At 30.7% G+C, this 26,523-nt stretch overlaps 6 protein-coding genes and 1 long non-coding RNA gene across 17 annotated transcripts; 3 read left to right on the top strand and 4 right to left on the bottom strand.

Annotated features, from left to right (window-relative positions):
- Positions 1–87: 87 nt before the first annotated feature.
- LOC126925474 (calcineurin-binding protein cabin-1-like) lies at positions 88–12,459 on the top strand. The gene is made up of 13 exons (XM_050741032.1): positions 88–270; positions 689–2,235; positions 2,308–2,472; positions 2,536–2,724; positions 2,799–2,942; positions 3,022–3,202; positions 3,271–4,655; positions 4,733–5,108; positions 5,184–6,611; positions 8,597–8,760; positions 8,868–9,135; positions 9,220–9,366; positions 9,679–12,459. Exons 1-13 carry the CDS (start codon positions 187–189, stop codon positions 11,359–11,361), a joined length of 7,761 nt encoding a protein of 2,586 aa, XP_050596989.1. The 5' UTR covers positions 88–186; the 3' UTR covers positions 11,362–12,459.
- On the bottom strand, positions 6,602–9,362 carry LOC126925483 (pyrimidine-specific ribonucleoside hydrolase RihA-like). Of its 10 annotated transcripts, none has more exons than XM_050741057.1 (6): positions 9,277–9,362; positions 8,361–8,461; positions 7,732–7,936; positions 7,494–7,674; positions 7,152–7,402; positions 6,602–7,065 (listed from the first exon to the last, which is right to left on the bottom strand). In XM_050741057.1, exons 2-6 carry the CDS (start codon positions 8,429–8,431, stop codon positions 6,754–6,756), a joined length of 1,020 nt encoding a protein of 339 aa, XP_050597014.1. In that variant the 5' UTR covers positions 8,432–8,461; positions 9,277–9,362; the 3' UTR covers positions 6,602–6,753. The 10 variants fall into 10 exon arrangements, with proteins under 10 accessions (XP_050597014.1, XP_050597018.1, XP_050597020.1 ...); XM_050741061.1 differs by having other exon boundaries at positions 7,732–7,933; XM_050741063.1 differs by having other exon boundaries at positions 7,732–7,918.
- LOC126925486 (regucalcin-like) lies at positions 12,141–13,781 on the bottom strand. The gene is made up of 5 exons (XM_050741068.1): positions 13,456–13,781; positions 13,167–13,376; positions 12,854–13,066; positions 12,661–12,773; positions 12,141–12,554 (listed from the first exon to the last, which is right to left on the bottom strand). Exons 1-5 carry the CDS (start codon positions 13,613–13,615, stop codon positions 12,306–12,308), a joined length of 945 nt encoding a protein of 314 aa, XP_050597025.1. The 5' UTR covers positions 13,616–13,781; the 3' UTR covers positions 12,141–12,305.
- Positions 13,782–14,208: 427 nt separating this feature from the next.
- On the bottom strand, positions 14,209–16,413 carry LOC126925485 (regucalcin-like). Its single transcript, XM_050741067.1, has 6 exons — positions 16,246–16,413; positions 15,420–15,604; positions 15,120–15,329; positions 14,830–15,042; positions 14,635–14,747; positions 14,209–14,535 (listed from the first exon to the last, which is right to left on the bottom strand). The coding sequence occupies exons 1-6, from the start codon at positions 16,308–16,310 to the stop codon at positions 14,305–14,307; spliced, it is 1,017 nt and encodes a 338-aa protein (XP_050597024.1). The 5' UTR covers positions 16,311–16,413; the 3' UTR covers positions 14,209–14,304.
- Positions 16,414–16,550: 137 nt separating this feature from the next.
- LOC126925491 (uncharacterized) lies at positions 16,551–17,998 on the top strand. Its single transcript, XR_007713952.1, has 2 exons — positions 16,551–17,062; positions 17,623–17,998. It is a non-coding gene; the product is annotated as an uncharacterized LOC126925491 (long non-coding RNA).
- Positions 17,999–18,240: 242 nt separating this feature from the next.
- Positions 18,241–21,537, top strand: LOC126925479 (protein transport protein Sec61 subunit alpha). Its single transcript, XM_050741050.1, has 8 exons — positions 18,241–18,420; positions 18,619–18,686; positions 18,888–18,953; positions 19,033–19,243; positions 19,324–19,581; positions 19,661–19,827; positions 19,898–20,287; positions 20,369–21,537. The coding sequence occupies exons 1-8, from the start codon at positions 18,414–18,416 to the stop codon at positions 20,630–20,632; spliced, it is 1,431 nt and encodes a 476-aa protein (XP_050597007.1). The 5' UTR covers positions 18,241–18,413; the 3' UTR covers positions 20,633–21,537.
- A 518-nt stretch (positions 21,538–22,055) lies between these two features.
- Positions 22,056–25,934, bottom strand: LOC126925477 (integrator complex subunit 5). 2 transcript variants are annotated; one of them, XM_050741038.1, is made up of 11 exons: positions 25,431–25,934; positions 25,218–25,347; positions 24,747–25,156; positions 24,507–24,642; positions 23,779–24,448; positions 23,469–23,716; positions 23,191–23,396; positions 22,973–23,119; positions 22,757–22,897; positions 22,415–22,675; positions 22,056–22,336 (listed from the first exon to the last, which is right to left on the bottom strand). In XM_050741038.1, exons 1-11 carry the CDS (start codon positions 25,650–25,652, stop codon positions 22,124–22,126), a joined length of 2,784 nt encoding a protein of 927 aa, XP_050596995.1. In that variant the 5' UTR covers positions 25,653–25,934; the 3' UTR covers positions 22,056–22,123. The 2 variants fall into 2 exon arrangements, with proteins under 2 accessions (XP_050596995.1, XP_050596996.1); XM_050741039.1 differs by lacking the exon at positions 25,218–25,347 and having other exon boundaries at positions 25,431–25,543.
- Between the last annotated feature and the right edge of the window lie 589 nt (positions 25,935–26,523).

Here is a 26,523-nt window from a genome sequence, read left to right as displayed (position 1 = left end):
AAATTAAAAAATAAAAAACGTTCGAGCTATAAGAAATACATGCTTGTTTTTTGAACACCCTATATGAGATGTATATATACGAACTAGCACGTTGTATACCTTCAGTAACATGGCGACATTGAATAGAATTGCTTGATTTGTTGATATTTTATATGTAAGATCAAATTTGTAAAAAAAATTCTAAAAATGATAAAGATATCGGCGTTGAACGAAGAATCCAGCGAAGAAAGTGAAGAGGAAGATTTACCGAGTATCACAAAAGAAGCTCAAGTACGTATCAATACTGTCAATTTTTTATTTCTTTAAGAACTTAACCTATTAAGAACTTAACCTTACCTTGTCAGTTATTAAAACATGGTTAATTTCTACCGGTGTTCAAATTTTATATAAAATTATACACAGAGAACATTCAGATTACATATCCATTTAGAAAATTAAATATCTACAATAATCTGTCTTAATTTACTATAATTAATTATATTTTATTTAAAGTTGTTTTGTTTTATAGATCATTTTATAATCGAAAAACACATTATTTAGTTAAATAGTCATGTATGATTCATGTAAACTCTTGAATCTGCTTCCTTTGAATTTTTATCCTCCAGAGGAACTAAGATTTATTGTTCATTATTAATAACATATGTTCCATTAAAATCTAAAAAATTTATTTTGTTTATATCTGTTTCAGGAACAAATAGCTCTTACCGAATATAATAAAGCTTTAGTATTATTAAAAGAAAATAAACAAGAAGATGCACTGAATATTTTTAAAGATCTTTTAGAAACTGAATTGCTGGACGAAGTTGAAAAACCTGAAATACCTGATGGTAGATCTAGGCCAATGTTGTCATTAAAATATTCTTGTTTCAAGAATATCGGGGCTATACAAGCCATGTTGGGAAATTACGATGAAGCTGTAGAAAATTACTGGGAAGCAGCTAATTTAGATGATACAGATGTAACATTATGGTATAGAATAGGTATCTTAGCTATGAAAATCTCAAATTTAGAATTGGCATGTTCATCATTTAAGCAAGGTTTAAAATGTAATGCAAACCATTGGCCATGTTTAGATAACATGATAACTGCCTTATATGCAGTTCCTGACTATATGAATTGTCTTTTGTACATTTCTATGGCATTAGAACGTGATCCCAATTATGTAAAAGGTTTAGCTTTTCGTGATAAAATATTCAAAGACATTCCATGCCTTGAAGAATGCTATAAATTGTACAATAGTAACTGGCAATTAGATCCACCATTATATACTCAATATGATCATCAAATAGGAGATAAGTTAATAGAAGAAGCAAAGGATATTGCTAGAAGATGGGCAGAAACATGCAGAGTAGAATTCTGTCCTAAACCATTGCCAGATCTAACACTAAGAAAACCCATAAAAAACTATACTTGGTTAGATTTAGGAGAATGTTTATTGGATATGCATAGATATATTACAGAAAATAATTTGAGTTTTGTTAGTAGAATTAATCTAACTGTTCATAATTCTGAAGAAACAGCCAAAACTCATACTGAGGGAGATACTCAGGGAAATAATGATGTTAATACTGATCAGGAAGTATTACAAAATACCATAACAGAGAATGAAAATGAGGTTGAAGAATCAATGAAGATGGAAATAGATGATGAAAATTCTCCATGTGAAACATTTGATGACAATCAATGTGGTGGTGCCGAATCTATGATGGATATTGAGATAGTAGATGATAAAAAATCATGTTCCAGCGATGTACAAATAATAGATGATGAAGACCTCTTGAGAATTTCAGATACTGATGCTGTACAATTTGAAGAACAAAGTCAAGTAAAAAATGATTTAGATGAGCAAAATAACTTTGAAGTAGATGAAAATGGAGATCATGGAGATAAATTACAATTGGAGAAAATACTGGATGATGCTGGCAATGAAGCACAAAATGATAATATTAGTGATAAGGATAGTAACAAATCCAATGATGAAAAAGACTCAAAGAAAGAAGAAGAGGTACAATGTAAGGTAGAAGAGAAATTGAATGAAAAGATTGAAGGAAAGGAAGAAGTACAAAAAGTGAAAAAAAGGAGGAGAAGTGCTCTATGCTTTCTGCAACAATGGGCTTGGAGTTGCAACAGTATGAGACGTTCTGCAAGAGTAAGAAGTTCGAATAGAAGAGAAGCTGAAAGAGATGATGTCCAATTAGAAGAAACTCTTAGAAGAATTTTTCCTAGTACATTATTGTATGTATTTATAAAACATTTCTATACTTATGTAACTTATAATCAATATTATATAAACTGTTGATATTTTAGGCCAGATACAGTAAAATTAACCAAAGATGATCATTCTAAAAATATGGACGATTCTATGGATACAATGGATTTATATCAATTGTTTGCTAATCAAGAAAATAATAGAAATACTATAGAAACAGTTAAAAGTTCTGACAGTTCAAAATCTCCGAGTCCTGAAACAAGGTAGGTCTTATTTAAGGATGAACAACTGAGTTTTTACAATAATTAATTTTCTTTCTTCTATAGTCAACAACAAAATTATTTCGGTACAGAATCTGAGATAGCTGAAGTAAATATGTTCATTAATGAACATAGTAGTAAGAGTAATTTAATGATAATTATAGCAAAATATACGGAATTTTTAAGCACCAAATGGAACCAAGAATGGTCTAAAGGAATATTAGAGATATATTTGCAAGCATATACATTTATGAGGTATAACAAATAAATGTGAGCTTTTCTATGTAAACATGTCTCAGGTAATAAAATGCATTTTTTCTTTTCTACAGGGAGCACATTCCACATCCATCACCATTTGAAGAAGATATAGATGATGATATTTTAAAACTAGATACTGAAATGACTTTATTATTTGGTGAACTGCATACAGATAAATGGTTAAGCAATAAACCAGACATAGTACCGTTTTCAACGTATGTTTTATTCTGTTTGCTTTATTATACTTCTCCAATTAAAATTAAAATAATTAAAGAATTCTATTGTCTACTTTAGATTAGATAAACTTGGTACAGGAATGCCATCAGAGGAACTGGGGCATATAATTTTTACAAGCGTTAGGAGGGATATTTTAAATGAAGAAAATATTCTGATATTTCTAAGGGTTTTGTGGCTCAAAGCTAATATCTTTTTGTGCCAAGGAGATACAGACATCGTCATTGAGACTTTAGAATTGGTAAGTAACTTCAATTCCAGCACAAAGAGATTTTTCCTAATTTATCTAATCAGATATTATCTTTTTAGTTACTAAGTCATATGCAAGAATTAGCGAAACAAAACAAAATGGTTTATTTAAAATTGCCTAATTGTAAATATCATTCTAATATCAGTATTAAAATAGTGGAGAAGAAACTTAAATCTATTCAGAGAGGACAGAAATTAGGAGAAATACAAAATCTGTATGACGAAAAAAAATACGCTGAGCTAGCCTACATATTACAGGATACATTCAAGTTCGCAAAACAAGGAAATAAATTTTTATCCGTAAATGATAATATCGTTGATAGAGTACAACAGTTATCCATGTTACTAGATAGCTTATGGCAACTACAACAATACGAAGAATGTTATGTATGGGCGGAAGCTTGCCTCAACGAAGCATGGCAAAATTATTTAAATGCTTCCGATGATATAGAACAAAAGAAATGGACGAGGTCCATCCTAATGGCGCTTGAAAAATTAGAAGCTTGTACAATTGAAGTAAGCACTTTTGTTGTAAAGTATTTACCGGAAGCACGTCTTTCGAGATTAGTACAAAATTTGGTTCACATTGTTTGCAATCAATTAGATGTATCGGAAAATACTGTAGAGATGCCACTTGAAACTGTCTTGCCTTGGATCTTATTGCATTATGTTTTGCAATATAAAGAAGACAAAGAGAGAGCAAAGGCTGAATCGTCATACAAAAATAAGCATAGTTCTAATTATTCTGAATCAGATGATGAGGATGAAGGTGTTCCAGCATCTATCATGATTTTATTTATTGCCCATGACTTTATGGGAAGACACTCATGGTGTTGCTACAACGAAGCAAAACTCTTATTTTTCACTTTAAATTTAGTTATCCCAAAATTGGAAACTCCTCAATTTTCCAGTATAAAAAGTAAAGTTTCAAAATATTTAGAACAAATATTTTATTGTCTATATGGTCATTATAATAAAGTGAACAAAGGGCGACCAAAACATATAGAAGACCATGGAGTACCTCAAATGAAAATGACTTGGGAGGGAGCACAGTTATTGTTTAATTTTTATAAACCCAAGCAAATACCAGAATTTCATTCGCCCAGGACTTTAACAATTAATGCAGACACGGAAGATCTGTTTAAACGTATAATAAAGTTAATTCCTCAAGAAAGTGATCCGAATCAAGTGATTGATGAAATGATGGCTTATATAATGGGTGAACGAGACACAATGCCGACCGTTAAGAAGCTTCTGCCGCATTCCATGTCCACTATTTATTATCTCCTAGCAGATTTTTGTTTCAAAAATTGTAAATGGAGCCCAGCTATTCGGTATTATTTATTGGATTTATGTTTTCATCCAACAAGATTGAGTTCTTGGACTGGACTAGCAATGTCATCCGGCACCGTAATAGAAACCTGGTTAAATAAATATAAACCAATGTGAGTAGTGCTTTAAATATTTTTATTAATATGATATAACACAAGTTAATAATAATGATTGTTTATTTTATGTTTAGAAACGAAGACTCACTTTTAGCAAAAGCGAAATTAACCCAATCCAGTTATCGACATGCTGTCGAATTAGATTCTTGTAATCATATTATTTGGACTGAATACGGGACATTCGCATATGTTGTTCATTCATTTTGTTCACGATTACTAAAACAGGAAACAGACACGTTAAGTATGGAACGATTTGAAATCTTAGAAACTAGAAAAGAAGAAATGTTAGAAATTGCTTATCAGTGTTTTCAAGCATGTGCTCGTTTATTTATTGGTACTAAAGATGGAACAATACCGCATGATGAAAGATGGCTGTATCAATATATGCTCGGAAAGATAGCCGAAAAGAAAAACCAAGATCCTCCCATATATTTGGAACATTACGCGAAGGTAGTTGTAAATCTGTATACCATTTATATTGGACATAGGTGATATATATACTAATTTGTTTATATTTAATCGCAGGCTAGTGAATTATTATATCACAATAATGCACAATACCCACGTAGAATAAGTCATAAATGTCCACAGCATTTTTCGGTTGAAGCATTAGAAGTACACTATCGAATTCATGCGAGCATATTAAAATATCTTGAACAGCATGAGGGAAAACCTCTAAAGAAGTCTTTGGGACAATTGCTCCAATTTCATCTTGAGAAATGTGCCAAAGGGCCTTTCATGAAGTATACTTCAAAACTAAATGAGAAGATTAAAGAGGAAAATCTTTTTACAAGTAATAAAAATGCTGGAGGAGAAGTGGAATTTACAGCTGAAGGAGACAGAAATATTGTTACGATCGGTCGACGTTCAAATAGCATTGAGGAGATTGAAATCATAGACAGAACAAATAAAGGGTTTGGAACGAGTCAACGTATTGAACAAGGGAAGACAGAAGCACGTAAGAGATCTCTCGCAGAAGTATCACAAGATAATGCAAAGAGGATAAAATTAGGTAACGTATCTCATTTGCAATTAATGCAAGACGTTGTAGCTTTAATAGATGACGTAATCACAAAAGTTTGTGATATGGTTTTACAAAAAGAAAAGAACGATGAGATTATGGTATTATCGAGCGATGAAAGTAATGAATCAAAATCACAAAGAAAGAAACTAAAGAAAACTATTGAAAAGACAAAGGTGAATGTAAAATCAGAAGATAATAAGAAAGATTCATTAACATCTTTAAAAATTGGCACTGTTTTCGAAAGTGAAGGAAAATCGGAAAATGTCCAAGATTTAATGGACGCTCTTATGAAACAAGCGATGGAGATTAGTCAGGAAACACGACAATCTTCGCCTGAAGATGAAGATACAAGAAAGTTTGAAGGGAAGTGGTTACAAAACGAAGATCTGCAGTTAGGTAATAAAGAAATGAAAGATAAACCTCCCGATAAAAAGAAACTTGCAAGTACTACGAAGGAAGAGTTAACTTTAAGTAGGAGAGGTTCGCAAGAAAGTACAACAACTACACAAACAACTACGACAACGACCGAAACGAATAATTCTAGCTCTAGCAGCAGCGATGAATCAAGCAGTAGTGATGATAGTTCTGATAGCGATAGTTCAAGTGACACTGAAAGCGACTCCGGTGAAAGTGAAAGTGAAAGAAAGAAAGAGGACTCGGTTTTTGTACAAAAAGAAGAAAATATGACTGAAGAAGAAGTTGCAACTCTAATAACATATTGTTTAGCTGGTCTAGAACAATGCATCCTAAGATTTTCAGAGCATTACAAATCGTTTTATAGACTATCGCATTTCTTCTTCAACAATAAGACTGCTAAGGACATAATAAAATGCAGGAATCTTTTGTTGGACAGTTATAATTGTCAATTTTATCGAGAGGAAAGATTTCAAGGACTATTTGCTGATAGAAAAAGTACCAATTTTTTCAATGTAAGTATTTTTTATTATGCTTCTTTTAGTGTAATAGTATAATATTTTTAATATTTATAGCATAGTGTAGTATTATAATAGTATAGTATCTTTATTATAATATTTATCCTTCTTTAAGTATTTACATGCGAAATATGTGTGTTTAAGAAAATTTGTTCAATAACAGTTGTTGGAAACCATCTGTATCAATCTCTTGTATAATTTTTGCATTTTTTGGCCTACCAGTTAGATTAGTATAATCTACAAGTATCGAACCCCTTGCGAGTCCATCGATTACAGGACTCACATTTGTTATTATAGATCTTGTTACAAGTTGTGGCTGTAGCATAATTGCAGCAGCCATTCCATCTGAAATGCTCCACGAATTGGACTTTGTTAAACTTTTCCGCTCTGCTTTGTTTAAAAAATTCACAATAGAAGAATTTATCTTTCCTAATACATTTATACGCCAATCCTGCTCAAAAATCACAGATATTTTATATCATTTTTTAAAATATAAATTAATATTGATATTATATTATATTATTTTAAAATAATTACCATGGATATGTAAGCGTTGATTGCTGTCTCCCATGGAAATAAAACACTTGTAGTGTTCTTATTCAGTATCATATAATTACCTTCTGGATCTTGATAGAAATTAAATTCAATATTAGGTGAAATATTACCAACTCCACTAACACTGGAACCTAGTATGATGTGATTTTTTAAATACGTTAAAAATAGAGGTTCCAATGCAATTGCCGTAGCAACATTTGTTGATGGACCAATACTTAATAAAGTTATTTGATCTATAAATTGTAATAAATATAATTAAATATAAAGTCTTAAATTAACTTGAATTTATTGCACTAAATAATTTGATAATAATTAATTATTCACATGGATATTGTTTTACTAAGTCTATGAGAGCTATAGCTGCATGTTTACTCTCATCAACTTTAGCAGTGATCTCTTCCATAAAATTAAAGTCTCCTAGACCATCGGAGCCAAAGTAATTATCTTTATTATATTCATTATATCCATTTATTAATGCTTTATGTGCTCCTTTATACACAGGTATCTGGAAGATATTGCAATATAGAATGTTTAGTTTAAGCAAAATTTATGATATACTTACATCACTTCTGTTGGCGACAGTTAAAATCTTAAGTACATTAATAACTACATTTTCCACATATGTATTTCCATAAGAACAAGTAATTGCTAAAACATTATCTTCGGACTTAAGAGTCAAAAATATAGCTACTGCATCATCTGCCCCGGCATCTGTATCTATTATAATCTTTTTCGAAACATTGACAGACCTTAAAAAAGTTGTACTACTGCAACAAATTACGTTTAAATTTTTTGTAACCTACATAATTGACAAGGCCAATATAACAAAATCGTAAATTAAAGTGTTAAGTAGTAACATCAGTAATTTATCAGTAATTTAGTAACATCAGTATTAATATGTAGTATTTTCGTTTATATCCATATTTCATTCAACTTTCATTACATTTAACTTTCGTTCATCTTAATAAAAAAATTAATCTTATATAAGATTACAAGACGAAAATTAACTTAAGACTTGATATAACGCAGTTATTAAAGATTATATTTTCGGAAAAGAACAGAAAGAGATAATCCTCATCTTCCTCCAAATGTCGTAAATTAATTTTTTCGATCTCGGAACGTAAATTTTGGCTCCCGATCAAAGTTGTGACTTCATTATATCAATTTTTAAATAAATTATTAAGTTTTTACCTGACACTGTACAGCAACAAACAAAATGAGATTATAGTAAACAGGTTGCAACAGAACATACATTTCTTCATCTTTTCTTTTCAAGCAAAAAGAGATGTTACCTAAATGAAAAGAATAAGGATTGTAAAGAAGAAAATAGCAAAGCATATATTTACTTAACGTTTCTTTCTATAACTGCTTTATTTTATCAGAATTTGCTCACTTAATTTTTTCGTATCGTCACTTATCTTTTCAAGGGCGTCTGGCACATACCAAATAGGGAAGTTGATAGACCAGGAAGTTTCGCATTTCATATGTCCCGTTCTGTAACGTTATTAATGCAAGTACTGAAAGAGACAAACGATGGTCGAATGTTAATGCAATTGAGTGTGCAACTTGGGAAGATTCCAGAATCAGACAAGTATATTTTAATATATATTTTACCTTCTATACACACATTTATCAACAACACTTTTTCCAGCGAAATTGTTTAACGTTTCAATTCATAAAATTGGTTCATTTTTCTAGAAAATATTTACGTGATTCGGAAAGAGAGCAGCTATCTTGTCAAGCATTGACACTTTGTTTACAATCTCTTAGAACTAAGATGCAATTAATGGGAACAAGTACCTCTGATCTTGCATCCAACACAAATACAGATGCTAGAACTCAAGTACTTCTTGACACATATTGGGTTTATCAGAGAGCTTTAAAAAGTTTTCAAACTAAGGAGCAAACTATACAAACACTTGCTTCTTTGTTGGTGGATACATATAAAACGTATATCGGCAATAAAGTAAGTGAAGATTTTGAATAGAACATATATTATAATCGTTAGTACATGATTATTTTATTTGATATCTTATATCTGTTTTAATAGAATTTGGAAGGAAATGTTTTGGAAACTGCTACAAAGTATTGTAATGATTATAATTACAATCGGACGGTTTTAAACAAATTCTTCTCCAGCCTTGACAAACCACCTACAGAGAATCAGACACAGCCTCAAGCGACATCTCCAACTCCTGTAAATTTTATACTTTTATATTTTTACATGTTATCAATCATGAAGTGTTGTTGGAAAGAATTCGATATGATCGTAAAGATAAGCATGCGTAATGACACATTAGGTATCATGTATCCAGATATCATGTATCCAGATATCATGTATGCCACTACACAGTATAACAATATGTGGCGGTGAACGATACAGATCGAATACTCCCATCGAATACTACAGAAAAATACCACACTGTGTCGTCCCGCTAGTATTCTTTCCAATAACGCACAGTACAAATATGTCCAATATTAATACAATTTTTATTTTCGATATGTACAGGTAGTCGCGTCCCAACCGCAAGTGACTTCTACGTCGCCACAATCTTCTCAAAATCGAAAACCATACCGAAATCTAACATCCACTGGTCGACCAAGAGGACGTCCACCCAATGTAAATAAATACCTACAAGCCATGCAGCAAAGTAGTAATGCAATGAATCAATTCAACGCGAAACCTCCTTTCGCTAATTATATGGGGGCATCAGGAAATCGTTCCTTGATGAATCCCTATTTTATACATCCATTAGTTGACCCAAATATGTTGTCCGCTTTATTAACAAGCGGCTTAGGCAACAGTATGATGGATCCTTTATCGGCAATGAATTACTTAAATCAAATAGGCAATTATCAGGATATTCTGAGACAGTATCAAAATAATCTTACTTCTTTGTCAAATTTAACCAGTGGATTAAGTAATACTATTGCCACTGCACCTAATATTAGCAGTGTACCTACAATGAGTACCTCCAGTTCCAGTATGAATGTTGCTCCTACCATGAGCAATTTGAGTAACTTAAACAATTTGACTGTGCAACAATTACTAAGTCTAAGTAATTCTACGGCAACAACAGTGCGTTCCACGCCTATGTATGAACAAGCAACCACGACAAAAACTACCACAACTGTGTCAATAACTAAAGATAGACCTAGTATATCAATAACCCCAGTAAATACAGTACCACCTAAAAGTAAACCATCGAAACAGAGTCCACAAAATGACTCTCTACCGGTTCAACTTCCAAAATCTCTACAAATATCACAACCATCGAAGCCTATCTTACAACCACCAACTACGCAAGTGTCTCTGTTGAAGCCATCCATTATACAAACGCACGTTAAGACTAGCCCACCAAAACAAATAAGCGCTCCTCAAATTCGAGTGTCAAAGTCATTGACAGAGCCTCAACCAGCGCACAATCCTTCCTTATCGCATTCTCCTCTGAAAAGTAGTGCCACAACAAATCCATCTGTGATTCCTCAAGTTGTACACACAGTACTAAGTCCGTCGATTGGAATGAAACAAACACTATCTATGAATGTACCAACTTCGCACTCAGGAACTTCATTACAACATAAATTATTGTCAAAGAAAAATTCTCAAAGATCGTATTCACAGATGAATGTACAAAATGTAGTTAGAAAAACAAAGCCAGCTAAAACAATGTCTGCGTTGCCGAGTAACTTATCGAATATATTGAGTGCGATGCCTGGGAACTCGACAATGACGCAATCTCCTTACATACCACCAGAATTGAGTGGAATCTCTGTAAGTCCGGTAAATCCTCAAGCTAGTTTGAAAAGTCCAAGTACAAAATATTCACAATACAAGAAGTCCTCTACGAAAACGAAACCAGCACCAATGGATATTTCTAGTTCTTTGCCGAGTTCGTATTCTCAAGGAAATTCCGTAGAAGCTTTCTCAATGCTTTCCCAATTGAAACAGCATTCGCATTTAGAAATTATACCTCAACAAAAACCTCAGCAAATGAAGACGGCTATGGAATACGCGAAAAATTTGTCTTCGGGAGTTAGTGTAGTTCAGCAAAAAGTGTCAGAATCTTTGAGGCCATCAGACTGCAAGAATATATATGACTTACCAAGAGGAAAGTCGAGTAATGTTTCTAGCAAGAAAGGAGAGAAATCTACTAATGATAGTGTTGAAATTATAACATTAGACGATTAAATCGTCACTATGAGAACATTTTTAGTATTTCATCCTTTTCTTCATAATTTTTTTTTTTTTTTTTTTCATCCCATTCTTCAGTTTCGTTCATTGATGTATTGTTCATGCTGAATGCAATTTGTCATCCGCAATTTACAATGATCGTGGTATATATAATGATAAGGTACATAGTCATGCAAATAATATTTTCTAACGTTTTTGCAGTGTACAGCTTTATTTCCATCAAGAACGACTGAAATAGCCTTCGTTCGCTAGCCTTCTCACTTCTGTGCCTAATGGAATCATTCTATATGAACGGTTTAATTATCACACGTGAAAATAGATAATAATAGATGTATTCTAAAGTATGAAAATAATTGACATGGAATTTTTCCATAAATTATACATATATCTAAGAGGCTATCTGTATCTCAAGAAAAAAGTAGTGAAAATTTAATTTTTCACTAGTTAGGATGACAAGCCTCAGGATGACAATGCTTGAATATCACTACTTTTCACAAAGTTCTCGTAAAGATTGAAATAGCAACACAATAACGAATATAATTTCACTATAATTCCAAGAAAACGTTCTTGCATATTAATAAAATGATATATTATTTTTCTACTCTATAAATTCAGTAATCAATACAATTTTCTTTGTACGTAAAAAAAAGGATAGGCAACTATAATTAAACATTAGCAAAACACTTGTACATTTTTAATGAATAATTTATAGATCTTTTTTATTAAAAAACAGTATATATGTACATATATATAGTATTGTTTATTTCAAATAAGAAACTCAAAATAATCTTTTTCTAGCTTATAGTTTATTTCTTTGCAAAAACTATTAAAAATGTAACTTTTATATATATATATAATCTACAAATTCATTATGCTAGTAATTTAATATTAAAAAAATGTTTTATATATTTATACAATATTTTAAATATTTATATGTACATCTATGTTAATTTATTTGGTAGTTTAACCGAATTTGCAGGAAAACCGCGAACACCCAAACCTTTGATGGCAAATAAGTAACCAGCATGTGGTTGCTCTTTTAACTGATTTTCGTTTAATTTCACGATCGCTGTTGTTACATATAAGATATCCAGATTAGGACCACCAAAAGCAACACTTGTTACGTTGTTGGCACCGTTAATCTTAACAAAACGCAACAATTCGCCCGTTCTCGGATTAATATTGAGAACCTAAACATTAAACATATTCTCTTCTCAGAAAATAAATGTCAATTATTTCCTCTACAATGTATTTTATAATAATTATGAATCGCCATAGAAATATAGTAATACTCACACAACCTCCGTTAAACATAGCAACCCAGAGGTTTCCATCCGTATCTATGGTCATACCATCTGGTAATCCAGGAATATTATTTTTTTTAAAATCAAAAACAATCTTCTTATTTGCTATAAAATAGAGATTTGAAAGTGTAAATTTTGGTTAACATAACACAGAATGTATACCAAATACATTGTAAATTTCTTACATATGGTTCCTGTCTGACAATTGTAATCATATGCCACAACCTGATACGTAAATGAATCAATATAATAAAATATATCATTATCAGGATTCCAGGCTAATCCATTACTTATGGATACCGGAGATATTTGTTTTTTCAATAAAAGATCATCACCCATAGAATAAAAAGATCCCGCATCAAATGGAATATCTCCATCCTTTTCAAGACCCATTGTTCCTAAGAAGAAAAAATTACGTAAGAATTTATACTATATGTAAGAATTTATACTATGTGAGTAATATACTTTCATATAAAATAAGTTATATTTTTAACCAACCAGCCCATAATCTTCCAGAAGAATCTACTTTTCCATCATTCCATCTGATCTCTGCTCTCTTACCATCTGCAGTAGTCAATGTTTGAGGTGTACATTTTGCAAGATCTTTTTCACTATTCCAAGAAAATAGCATTACATCTATACCAGATCCAACAACAAAGTTGTTGGTGCTACCTTCAACAGGAATAACAAATCCAACTGGTCCATTTTCTAATATAACGATAAAAATATATTTATAAAACAGATTATAATTACCGAATTACATAATACAAAATTCTTAATTACTTACCTACAAAAACAGATGTAAGAGTACCTGTTACAGGGTCAAATCTGAGTACTTTCTGGGCAAGTATATCAACGAAATATAATTTTTGAGAAGCACAATCCCAATGAGGACCTTCACCGAGACTGTATGGTCCAACGAGTGGTTCGACAGTTACTTCTGACATTTGTCTGATTTAATAGTTAATTGCTAGTTACTAGTTATTATACACACGTATAATTTATATAGTAACAAATGCTTTTAGAACACAAAAAGTACAAAATACAGAAAGTAAAAATCACTTAATTTTTCAGTAAACTCTAAACTTCAGAATTTGCCAGATTGAATAATTTTTAGAGAATAAAGAGATGCACAAGAGAGACACATTCTTCATTATATATCGTGGCTTATGAACTTTGATAACAGTATCTAGTACTTTGATAACCCTAGCTAGTAGATAGTACATAACAGTAGTTTACTAATATCATTTAATGGTATATACATACAATAATCCATTACGACACAGATATGTTAAGGTTATCATTTAATTATAAAATGAACAAGATAAAAAACAATAATACTATTAAGTGATGTTTGATAAAAAAAATGAAATTACAGTTAACGATATAAAAATTGATTGTGCAACATAATGTAATTATATTACACTCATGCAATATAATGTAACTAATTTACGGAATTGTTAATAGTGATGTGTTTTTAATGCTAGGTTAATAATTTTATTACTGTTCCTAAAATTTAAAAAATAAAAGAATGCAGAAGTTTTACTTAATTATCTTTATTGTTTTTTCTTTTTTTTTAATATTGTTTGTGCAGAATGATTATAAAGTGCATAAGAATATTCTTTATTAAAAATTATTATGCTTTGAATAAATTTGTAGGAAGGCCATGTACTCCTAAGCCTTTTACAGCAAAAACATAACCAGCATGTGGTTGTTTTTTAAGTTCCTCTTTGCTTAAACCACGGCTAGATGTTGTTACAAATAAAGTATCTAACAAAGGCCCTCCAAATGTGCAACTAGTTACTTTTGGAACAGGAAGTTTCACAAAACGTATTACTTTGCCAGTGTGAGGATTAACATTGACCACCTATTATATAATACATTTTTTTCATATTATTGTTTTATATTATATTTATTTCATAAACATATTGTTAATTATATATAAAACTCTTACAACAATACTTACAGCACCTCCATCATATAAAGCTATCCAAAGATTTCCACTTTTGTCTATAGTCATACCATCAGGTAGTCCAGAAACATTATTTTTTTTAAGATCAAATACAATCCTTTTATTAGCTGAAATGAATTATATTTATTACAAATTTAATTCAACATGAGTTTTGTTCTTTATATTTAATGTTTTTCAAAAGTTTCATACATATAGTTCCATTGATGGGCTCAAAATCAAATGCAGCTACTTGAAGTGTAGGAGTATCAATATAATACAATGTATCATCCTGCAGATTCCAAGCTAATCCATTACTGTTAGTAACAGAAGATAATTCCTTTTTTGGTTTGAAATCAGATTTAATACGATAGAAAGACGCTTGATTAGGAACAACAACTTCATTTACTTCTGGTCCTATTGTTCCTATAGAAATGTAAATGAAACATGTAGTATGCTTAAGTTATTATTTTTATCTATTAGACTGATAATTTTCAACTAACCACCCCAGAATCTTCCTGAAGAATCTGCCTTTCCGTCATTCCACCTAGTACCATTGCGATCTGTATCAACAACAGCAAGTATTTCAGGAAGTGATTCTGTAGTATTCTCATGACTATCCAATGTAGCTAGGATGAAATCTGTACCACTACCAGCTACAAACTTATTAGGTTCTCCTCTAATAGGAATAGCAAATCCAACTGGTCCATTTTCTAATCATTAATTCAGAAATCAATATTAATTTACGAAAATGAAATTGTTTTCTTTTTTACAGACTCTAAATATACAATATTAATGATTACCTATGAATATGCAGGAAAGATCTTTTGTTACAGGGTCAAACCTACATATTTTTTGTGCTTCAATATCAACAAAAGAAAGTTTTTGTGAATGATGATTCCATAAAGGACCTTCACTATGTTGAAACCTGCCAACTATTGGTTCAATAACTAATCCATGGTTATCTTTTCGTTTTCCATGAGTTTCTCTGCGAATAACAAAAAAAGGCAATTATTTCAAATAATACGGAACAATAATTCTCACGAACTATCGGAAGTTTTCACATTTATAATACAGTTCGTAATATGAGAGAATATTTTTATTCACGTGGCTTTTATAATTTTCGTATTTTATATATATACATACTAGTTGTTACCTAGATTTCGTCCACGCATAACTAAGAACTAATATGAATTTAACTTCGCGATTCTAAAATCCCTGTCATTTATTCGTAATAGAAATCAATATAGTAAATAGTAAATAGTATTTGAAACAAAGTTACATTAATCAGACTTGGGTCTCATTTATGCTCATTGTTCGGTTTTTGAAGCCTGAACGAGTAAGCGTAATGAAATGTAATCTGTGTCCATTTGGAGGAAATGTACTTTCCAACTGTGAACGAATTATCCAAATCGGTTGAATAGTTTCTTAAATTATACACACATTCTACACACAAACCTTCTCTCTTTATAATATTAGTATAGATAGATGATAGAGTTCATATTTTCTCTGATGCTTAAAAACAAATAATCGATTAAAGATCAATAAAAAAATCATTTGTTTATATTTATAATCTTTGTGCGCAAATGACTGACATTCTATGAGTTTCGGAAGAATCCTTTCACTTACCCGCCATGAACGAAAAAGCCAAGATATAGTCCAAGAAGTAAAACTTTACCAACAATACTTTGCATTGTATATGAGACAATGCTAATATGTTCGAAAAGATAGACGAAAACTGACAATTTTCGTAGAACACTTTCCAAGGAAAAATATGGAAATAATTCCGACAGTTATCTTGCTTGCTCCTTATATAGTATTTCCCCATTCACTCCTCGCTGATAGCAAATTATTTAGAATGTACATATTAGTAGACAATAGCATAAACTGCTAATAAAATCAATATTGCTATTATGTCTGATGCTAGGATAACCTATATTTATATGAAGATAAATTTGACTGATTATTTATTACCACTATTATTATTATTTATTTTCTTCGTAAATGACAATTATGAGTAGTTTTCTGCAATAATATCGCTTCAAAGAAATTAGGTAATGTTCCCTTAGAAATATATACATGATCCTCGGTCAAACCAGAAATAAAAATTTGAATTATAGGTTTTTGAATAAATATATTCCTTCTTTAGAAACATAAATTTGTTCGTACAAGTATACAAGTACAAGTATAAATCAAAGATTATTTATCTAAAAATATAAAAATAGTTCTACAGCAAGAACAATTTTTTATATTAAAACGCGCATTCTGCAATTTGTAACTTAAATCCTTTTAAAAATTTTATTGTCGATTTTGAAAATGCCTGTTATACATTATAATTTGAAAATTGCGCGTGCAAATTCGTTGTCTCCGTTTTTACGATAAATATTTATGACAAGAACTATGTAACTCGCAGTTCCTACGCATTGTCTCCTAATGGAAAATTTATGTAAGTCAATATAAATTGTCTTGTGATTACAAGTTAAAATTTAAACGATAACGATATTTTGACAAATAACTTTAGACTTTTTCAAAATTATTCCTATAGACTTCCTGATTATTTATCTTTTCTAATAATTTTTTCTAAACTAACTTAAAATTTGAAATATTTAAGTTTTAGTACATTCTTTGTTGATTTAATTTGTATTCCGTACGATATATATCAGAAAATAATTTTTATATTTATATTTATTTATATTTATGTTAAATTTATGTTTATATTATATCTTGTTTTGTAATTATAAGTTGAAATTCGTATGACAACAGTATTTATAAATAATTATATATTTTTCCAAAATTATGTTTATAAATTTTCCAACAATTTATCTTTCTTATAAATTTTTTTAAACTAATTTCAAATTTGAAATATTGAAGTTTTAACACGCTCACCGTTGAATTTCTCTTTCGTATGATAGGTGGTCCATTAGTCATATTTCTGTTTTCTGAAAATTTATAATGGAAAAATTCATAACAAAGTAACAAGTAAAAATAATTGAATTTTATTTTCAGAATTAATGCTCCATCTTTCTAACGTTGTTTTGATAGGAGACGTAGCCTATTTTCATCTAGGTACTTTAATAAACAGAATACCAGGCTTTATGACACCAAAACTTAGGAATTGTTCATCAACGAGAATTCAATTCTGTAAAGATTACAGTTTGACGTAACACGTTCTGTTACAAAGAGTAATGAATATCTTGAAGACAAACTTTAAAAAACTCCGACGAAAGTTTAAAAATATACAATAAGACAAAGTTATACAACTTTTAGATGAGAAAATGCACTATGTTAAAAAATAATTTTTGTATACCATTTATTTCTATATTATATCACCTTGTATACGTATCTTATTCATGAATTGTAATAAAAATATTTGTCAAAGTTTCATGATTTTTAATTTACCTTCTATACCTGTATTGATGTCATACGTTTATCGAAAAATTATTTACCAGTTTGCATCCAAGAAGTATACAAGGAACATGTTAAATCAAAGGAATTTAAAAAAAACATTTGACAATGCGCACGTGCGCATTTAACATAATTATAGCGCCATCTAACATCATTTCCAAGAATTTCTAACTCGTGCCGGCCAACATCATCAGGTCACGTGACAATAGCATATTGATACGTGTCGACGAAGGGAGCCACGACTCGCTACGCTTTGCCAATCGAGCATACGCAGCCGAGTTTGCTCGGATTCTTACTTTAATCTAGTGTCTTCGCGGCATTGTTGATTATAGAGTAAGTGGAAAGCGTCGTAGCATCGTGATCCTTTAGAATAGTTACATCTCGGATTCAAAATGGGATGTAAGTACACTGTTCCCAGTCAGAAATTCAGAAAATCTTTTATTCAGGATTACAATTGCTGTGATTAACGATAACCGTAACCTCTTAATTTCGTTTCTCGTACAACATATTGTTCGCTTCGTTGAACTTTTAATATTTTAGTTTCTAGTTCGGTATTTTGTTAACGTGAGAATTAACTTTTCACCGTATGTTTTTCAGTCAAATTTCTAGAGGTGATAAAGCCGTTTTGCAGTATACTTCCGGAAATAGAGAAGCCGGAACGTAAAGTAAGTCTATGTCAATTTATTTTTGTACTACATTATGTAGTGTATTCCAGTCGCTTAAAATTAATCTTATTTATGATCTTTTAAAAAGGTTTCTCTATTGATGTATTAATCAAATTCAGCTTCATTTAAATGTTTTCTTTTAAATGTTTTTAGCTTCTTTATGCTCTAAACAGTAATTTAAGAGATCAAACATTTTTACAGATTCAATTTCGAGAGAAGGTATTATGGACTGCGATTACCTTATTCATTTTCTTAGTATGTTGTCAGGTAAGAGTTACTTTGTAATAAGCACTGTGTCTATTCAATGAAATTTTTGTGTTTAATAAAACATTTTCTGTCTTCCCAGATTCCTCTATTTGGAATTATGTCTTCGGACAGTGCAGATCCCTTCTATTGGATTCGAGTTATACTTGCATCAAATAGAGGAACTCTTATGGAGTTGGGAATCTCTCCCATTGTTACATCTGGTCTGATTATGCAACTGTTGAGTGGTACGAAAATAATTGAAGTTGGTGATACTCCAAAAGATAGAGCTCTCTTCAATGGTGCTCAAAAATGTAAGAAAAGCACAATGTACCTTCAAAAATATTGTATGCCTTTAAGTTGTAACATGCAATCTAATTTTTACTTTTTGCAGTATTTGGAATGGTTATCACTGTTGGTCAAGCTATTGTATATGTAATGACTGGAATGTATGGTGATCCAACAGAAATTGGAGCTGGTGTTTGTTTATTAATTATTATTCAATTATTCGTTGCTGGATTGATTGTATTATTATTGGATGAATTGCTCCAAAAAGGATATGGATTAGGAAGTGGAATCTCTCTTTTTATTGCTACAAATATTTGTGAAACAATTGTATGGAAAGCATTTTCTCCAGCTACTGTTAATACTGGTATGATCTTATTTTCATTTTTCTATTGATATTCCTGAATATTGTAACTATAACAACGTATTTATTTCATTGTCATTAGGACGTGGCACAGAATTTGAGGGCGCAGTAATCGCATTGTTTCATTTACTTGCTACAAGACAAGACAAAGTTCGAGCTCTCCGCGAAGCGTTCTACAGACAAAACCTTCCTAATCTTATGAACTTACTTGCTACAATCCTAGTATTTGCTATTGTAATTTACTTCCAGGTAATAGAATAAAATTATTTTTAATTTGAGAAAATATCAATTAAAATTCTAATTATGTATTTATTTCTAGGGATTCCGTGTTGACTTGCCAATTAAATCTGCCAGATACAGAGGACAATACAGCAGCTACCCTATCAAATTGTTTTATACAAGCAATATTCCTATCATTCTCCAGTCTGCATTGGTGTCAAATTTATATGTTATTTCACAAATGTTGGCAGTCAAATTTCAAGGAAATATTATCGTGAATTTGTTGGGAGTATGGTCCGACATTGGCGGTGGTGGTCCAGCGCGATCTTACCCCGTTGGAGGATTATGTTATTATTTGTCACCACCAGAATCTGTGGGACATATACTTCAGGATCCCATTCATGCTATTCTTTATATTCTCTTTATGCTTGGTTCTTGTGCTTTCTTTTCGAAAACGTGGATTGAGGTTTCTGGCAGCTCAGCAAAAGCCGTAAGAATTTATTATATTATTTTCATTCTTTATGTTTTTAATAGATATTGTATTTTAATCGAACCTAAAATTATTCTACAGGTCGCAAAACAATTAAAAGAACAACAGATGGTAATGAGAGGCCATAGAGACAATTCTATGATTCATGAATTGAATAGATATATTCCGACCGCGGCGGCATTTGGTGGATTGTGTATCGGTGCTCTGTCTGTACTGGCTGATTTCCTTGGTGCAATCGGTTCAGGTACTGGTATTTTACTCGCCGTCACAATCATATACCAGTACTTCGAGATCTTCGTTAAAGAACAAAGTGAAATGGGTGGCATGAGTACACTACTTTTCTAAACTCAATTTACATAGACTTTAAAAGTGAACTTTTTTAATTCTGAAGAACTGAATAATAATTTATTGTAAAGTAAGTCCATTTGACATCAAATACTGTTAATTACTTGATAGAGTAATGGAAGGTCTTCAATATGAATCAAATCATACATTTTTATTCTTTGTTTGCCGTTGAGAAGATCACATATATAAATACACGTACATATTACGTAATAGTTTTTTTCTTTTATTTTTTACATATGATTGTAGCATACTCAAAAAATATTCAATTAAGTATCAGTTGCTCGCAAGCATGTATCAGTTTCGCAACTACCATCTATAGATTTTGCAATTAATATTGTTTATTTGTACATCATGAAAAATAATACCTCCTTTTATATGTGAAACATAAATAGTGATTCTACACTGTGTCAATCTATATCAAATGGAATTTTGAATAATGTAACACGTTGACAAAGCGTAGAAGTTTGCACTCGAACGTGTAAAATGTAAAATGCTCGAATGTAAATACAGACATTCAGTGTAGTTTGAATGTTCTGGATTTACACACAAGATGTTATATCTTCCAGACAACGAGCAGTGTACATAGGAAGAAAGTGATTAAATATTTTCAGCATTTTTTACTAGTGTTTTATGCTCCGAATAAAACGGGGTTATGTAAAAGACTCTCTTAAAGCGCGCGATTAAGATCGTGACGTTTATGTGAAACGAATCATTGCATAATGTATAATCATTTCGTCAGGACGAGACACCCACCTAGGGTATTCGTACAACCAATTAATTCGTACAGTGTTCGCTCATCATAGATATCATCATTCCTATATTAATAATGATACAAAGCAAAGTAACATTTCTTTCTTGTATGTATTTAGAGGTGAATATGCTTTTATAAAAATTAAAATTTATTATTTGTTTTGTTTTCCTTTTTAGTCTGACCTGTATTAATTTGTCTTTTTACTAGCATTTGAAAGTAGCGAACTACATTTAAGTGAATGAAAGTAATATTCATTCGACATAATTAGATGAAATTGGAAAAAATTATTTATAAGTTATCTGCATTGTATTTGTATATCGTATTATACTGTATATTATTTAGTTGTATTCAGATATTAGTAAACTTAAAAAATTCCTATTTTATATAATACAAATGGTACCTTTTATTTTATACATAGAGTTGTTATGAAAACATGATTAAAAATGTATTTATTGTTATACACTTCAAGGATAGTGAATGGCGAACCCAATGTTTAGACATTAATCCACAATATCATTTTAAATAAATACAAACTATATTAATGCAATATTATTTGAGAAGTTGTTCTACAAATGTAATTTAATAAAATAATCTAGAAATATTTTTTACAAAAATGTAAATTTAAAGGATGTGTTAATACTTATTCTAAATATCTTCTTAATATAACATTAATTTTTTAGATTTATATCATTTTATTCATAAAAATATGTACATATGGTAGAAAATTTAACTATTTATTTTTATTGTAAGAAAAGAGCAGCATAAAGTGGACCCAATGTATGAATATTGGATAACAAAACTAAACGAAGTGTTTCTGTAAACCGTGAATTTGGAGTAGAAGTGTCCGTGTCTCGCCAAGCTATGTTAGCTCCTTCGCTACGTGTAAAGAGAGCAGGTGATGGAACATTTTCACGCATGTAAGCCCATACACATTCTTTCATTATAGTATTTATCTACAATAAGATACGTTTTATTTTAATTTCAAATATTATGTATGTGTATGAGGTTATTATTTAATCATAGAAATCTACCTGATGCGGTTCTAAAACTGGCAGAACATCCCTTATGCTTGCTAATGGAGGTGGTAATAACTGACCAAGTGCCATAACACTCACGAGTAAAATACCTTCTTCTATATTCCAGTTAGCCATAACTGTGGCAGCAATACCTCTCAATAGAACTGAGCAGTAAGCTAAGGCTGGTCTGTACCAAGCTGTCAGTTCTAATAATGTCCATAATAATGGGACATCCTTAAATGTTCGATGGATTTGCAAATCTCTTTCTATAGTAACCTAATATAGTAATTGAAACATTATATTAAAGTCAACTGTTAGCATTACAATTATAATACTTCAAAATTATTGATATGATACCTTTGTAAATTCTTCATCAGGCCATGGTAATCCATTATACATAACATCAGGTGAAACTAGTTCAACTAACAATAAACTGACCATTGTTAAAGCATCTAGGTTCACAGGATATCGTTCCGGTTCACGATTACTACAACATGCCTATTGAGTTTAGGCATTGAATAAATTATTTAATAATTTTATCCAATAATTGTATGATATTTTTGGAAATTTTACCTTTATAACATCAATCAGCAATATTTTATTGAGAGCAATAATTTCTTTATCGATATTATTTTCTGGTGGCGGTCTCCGAGGACCATGTCCAATTACTCCAGCGTGAAACACTGAAGAATGTTTCTGAGCTAACATCGTACTCGTAACCTAAGTAGGATAAGATTCATATAATTCTCAATAGCAGTTATTAATTTTTAAATATTTTATAAAACCATTACCTGTTTGTGGTTTTGATGCAAAAGTAACGTTTCCTCAAACTTTGGTTCAAATTTTTCTTTTGCACCAAAATATTTTGCAGGATTATTATTGATACTATGTCCTAGAATTTCTCTTAGAGCTAAAACTCGAGCACATGGTGAATAAAAAGTTAAATCTTTTAACAAATGACAAACGATCTTCACACCCTGTTGTTTTCGTGTGATGTCTAAAATTTAGAACTTTATTGAAATTTTATTTCTAAGTTTTTGATAAAAAAAGAGACTAACTGAATACTTACCATCTTCTGTTATGCATAAAAAGAAATACTGTATCACAGCTCTCGTTAATTTCAAGGTGAGTTCTACATTTGGGGAAAAATTATCTTTTTCAGGCATACTAAATAAGTCTAACATTTTAGCAATATCATTAGCCAAATCAAAGTCAGTTGTTTTTGTTAACAGAGTGGAGATTTGGCGTAGATTGGATTTTATAGCTTGAGTTATCATTTTTGACCGGAGTACTACTGCCTTGTTATACTTCTCCCACCTATTAAAGCAAAGTTATACAAATGTATAAAAAGTATAACACATCTACCTTAATGTACTTACTTTAGCAATATTGTAAGATTTTGAAAGAGTTGTCTTGTTTCTTGTTTTTCTACAACATTTTTGTAGTTTATTTCTCTAAGTGCTTGTTCAACTACTTGTGTAAAGTAACTGTAGCTGGCTAATACATTTTCCGTTTCAGAATTATTAGAGGAAAATAATACAATGTTATTAGAAACAAGCCGAATCAGAGCGGCAAGATGGAAAGTAGTTACAGCTTTGATTAACATATACGATGCTGCAGATATTAACATATTAGGACTTTGACTTCCAAGAAAACATAGCAGCCTGATAGCTGTTTGAACTCGCAGTGGATTTTGATTCAAAAGTAATGGTAATATTACTGGAAATTCTTGTTTGACTGAATTTAGTAAGGCAATATTTGCAGATTGTGGTCCATGTGTCCTCAAAAGTAGATCTATCTCTTGCAATACTAACTCTAGTATCTCAGAACATACGCTTTTTACACTTTGAGCAGCGTTAACACTATGATATCCAACATTACTTGTATTTAAACTTGCATCTAGTAAAATATTTATTAGCTGAGATGCTCCTTGTTCACATCCTAATATCAGATGAACAGTTAGATCTATCAGGGCTTCAGGTTGGTTATCAAAGTATTTGCACCAGTCTGAAGCAAATAAAGCTAACTGCGGGATTATATCTGGCTTTACTACAATAAAACAGATAAATTATACTTTATCTCTATAACGTTAGATACATTTACTTACATGTTTGTAATACATCACTAGTTATTGCTTTTAAAAGAGTTTGCGAAAGAGAAGCCAGATTTAAAAGAAATGGAACAGTAGCCAATTTTTGATTCTTTGTATCCTCATCGATATTTACATCTTCCTGCAGGCTCCACTGAAAATATTATTATTGTTGTTGTTGTTATTATTACTAATATCATTATTAAATGTATTTTGAGAAGCATTAGTTAACATGATAGTATGTAGAACAGTTTTTACCTTGAATAAGTCTAATAATGCTGCTGTAATATCTTGAAAGTGACTACCAGCCAAATGACCCAAAATTCCAACTACTGAATTCAATTTTGGATCTTTAACACTATGTTCATGGTCCATTGCACAAAAATCTTTTAAACCACACGATAACACTCTGGTAATAACTGTATTTGGAAAACAACTTCCTACATGAGCCACTACCCAATCAAAATGAGGACTATGTAATACACTAGTATCTAATAGTGCTTTAATACAAGATCCTGTATCTGAATGCATAAGACATTGAAGACATTGAGCAGTGATATCGATTAAAGTACGGGTAGCACAACAAGACATCCATTGTTGAAGAAAATCATTAATTCCAGCATTTGCAGGTAAGTTTCCACGTTTTGCATATTCTGAAGAAAGTTTACCTGTAATAAAATTAATATTATTTCTAACAATCTGACTTCAAACAATTTAATGATTGCATACCTAATAATTCTAATGACCATGCCGAAATAATTGGTGCCCATGCTTCTGGATTGCCATTAATAAAACTACTTAAAACATTGTGGATTTCTGCTATTATAGATTCCTCACATATCGCTAAGTTTTGATTTGTCTAGAAAAATGAGATATAATTTTACAGAAATCTTTAACTGCATCATGCATTTTGAGCAATCATTGCATAATTACTAAACTTACTTCCAGCTGACGAACATATTTGGTAACTGCAATGAAAAATACATTGCAGAAATATTCAAGTACTGCATCTCTTGCGGCAGGTACATTTCGAAGTAAAGTCAAAGCTGTTCGCGTTACATCAAGCGTGCTTGTACTATGAGTCGGCCGAACAGCTCCGGAAATAAATTTTCTAACTTCTACCAAAATGTCTTGTGGTGACAATACTCCCGTTGAATGCAACATCTTATATTATTCTCTTAATGAAGCGGAAGATATAATTTGGGAAATATGATCATATTTACTTTTTCATATTTTTAGGGTTAAAGCATAATGTTAGAACCAATTAATTCCAGTAAAGCTTGACAATTATAATGTTTATGAAAACCATTTTTATACTTTTATTGCTACTATTATTTACGTCCCTAAAATTAAAAAGTATAAATCTAAACAAATGCAAAAATAGAATAACCTATAACGCTAAAGCATGAGATACAAGATATATCTTCTTCGTAGAGTTGTTACTTGTTGCCTGTAGATTGCGCATTTCGTTTTGATCAACATTGGTATATAGAAAGATCGATTTTTTAATCGAAATTTTAAATTTTGATAAAGAGAGCATTTATTCAGTAAAATATTTAAAACATTGAGAATCAGTTATAGTCAATTATAGCATGTGATATGTGTATTAATATGAAAAAAAATGAAATGTAAGTTTGTTATTAAATATAAAGTTATTTTTATAGAATTTATCATATAAAAGACAAAAACGCATAAATATAAGCTTTACTGCGTTATATCTTTTTTGATTTTGATATGATAAATTCCACAAAATTAAAGAAAATATTTTTTATACTAATCAGTTTTCGATCATGTTATCCCAATACTTTTTAAGTAGAGTGAGCGAGTTAAGTAAGCGATTCGATTTATGTTGTATATATTAAAAAATGAATGTTTTTATTTTAAAAAATATCGTAATGTGTAGTAAAATGCACATCTATTATTGCATTTGTGAAAAAATATTCGTGTATATGTATATCTTATCTTTTTCCTCTAAAATTTTGTCCTAATTTCGGCAAAAAAGAAATTATGTGAATCACCCTGTATAATTATAAAT

The sequence above is a fragment of the Bombus affinis genome, chromosome 16 (assembly GCF_024516045.1).
Source record: "Bombus affinis isolate iyBomAffi1 chromosome 16, iyBomAffi1.2, whole genome shotgun sequence".
Lineage (NCBI taxonomy): Eukaryota > Metazoa > Arthropoda > Insecta > Hymenoptera > Apidae > Bombus > Bombus affinis.
Note: the sequence above shows the minus strand (reverse complement) of the source record. Positions and strands in the feature narration are given on the sequence as shown.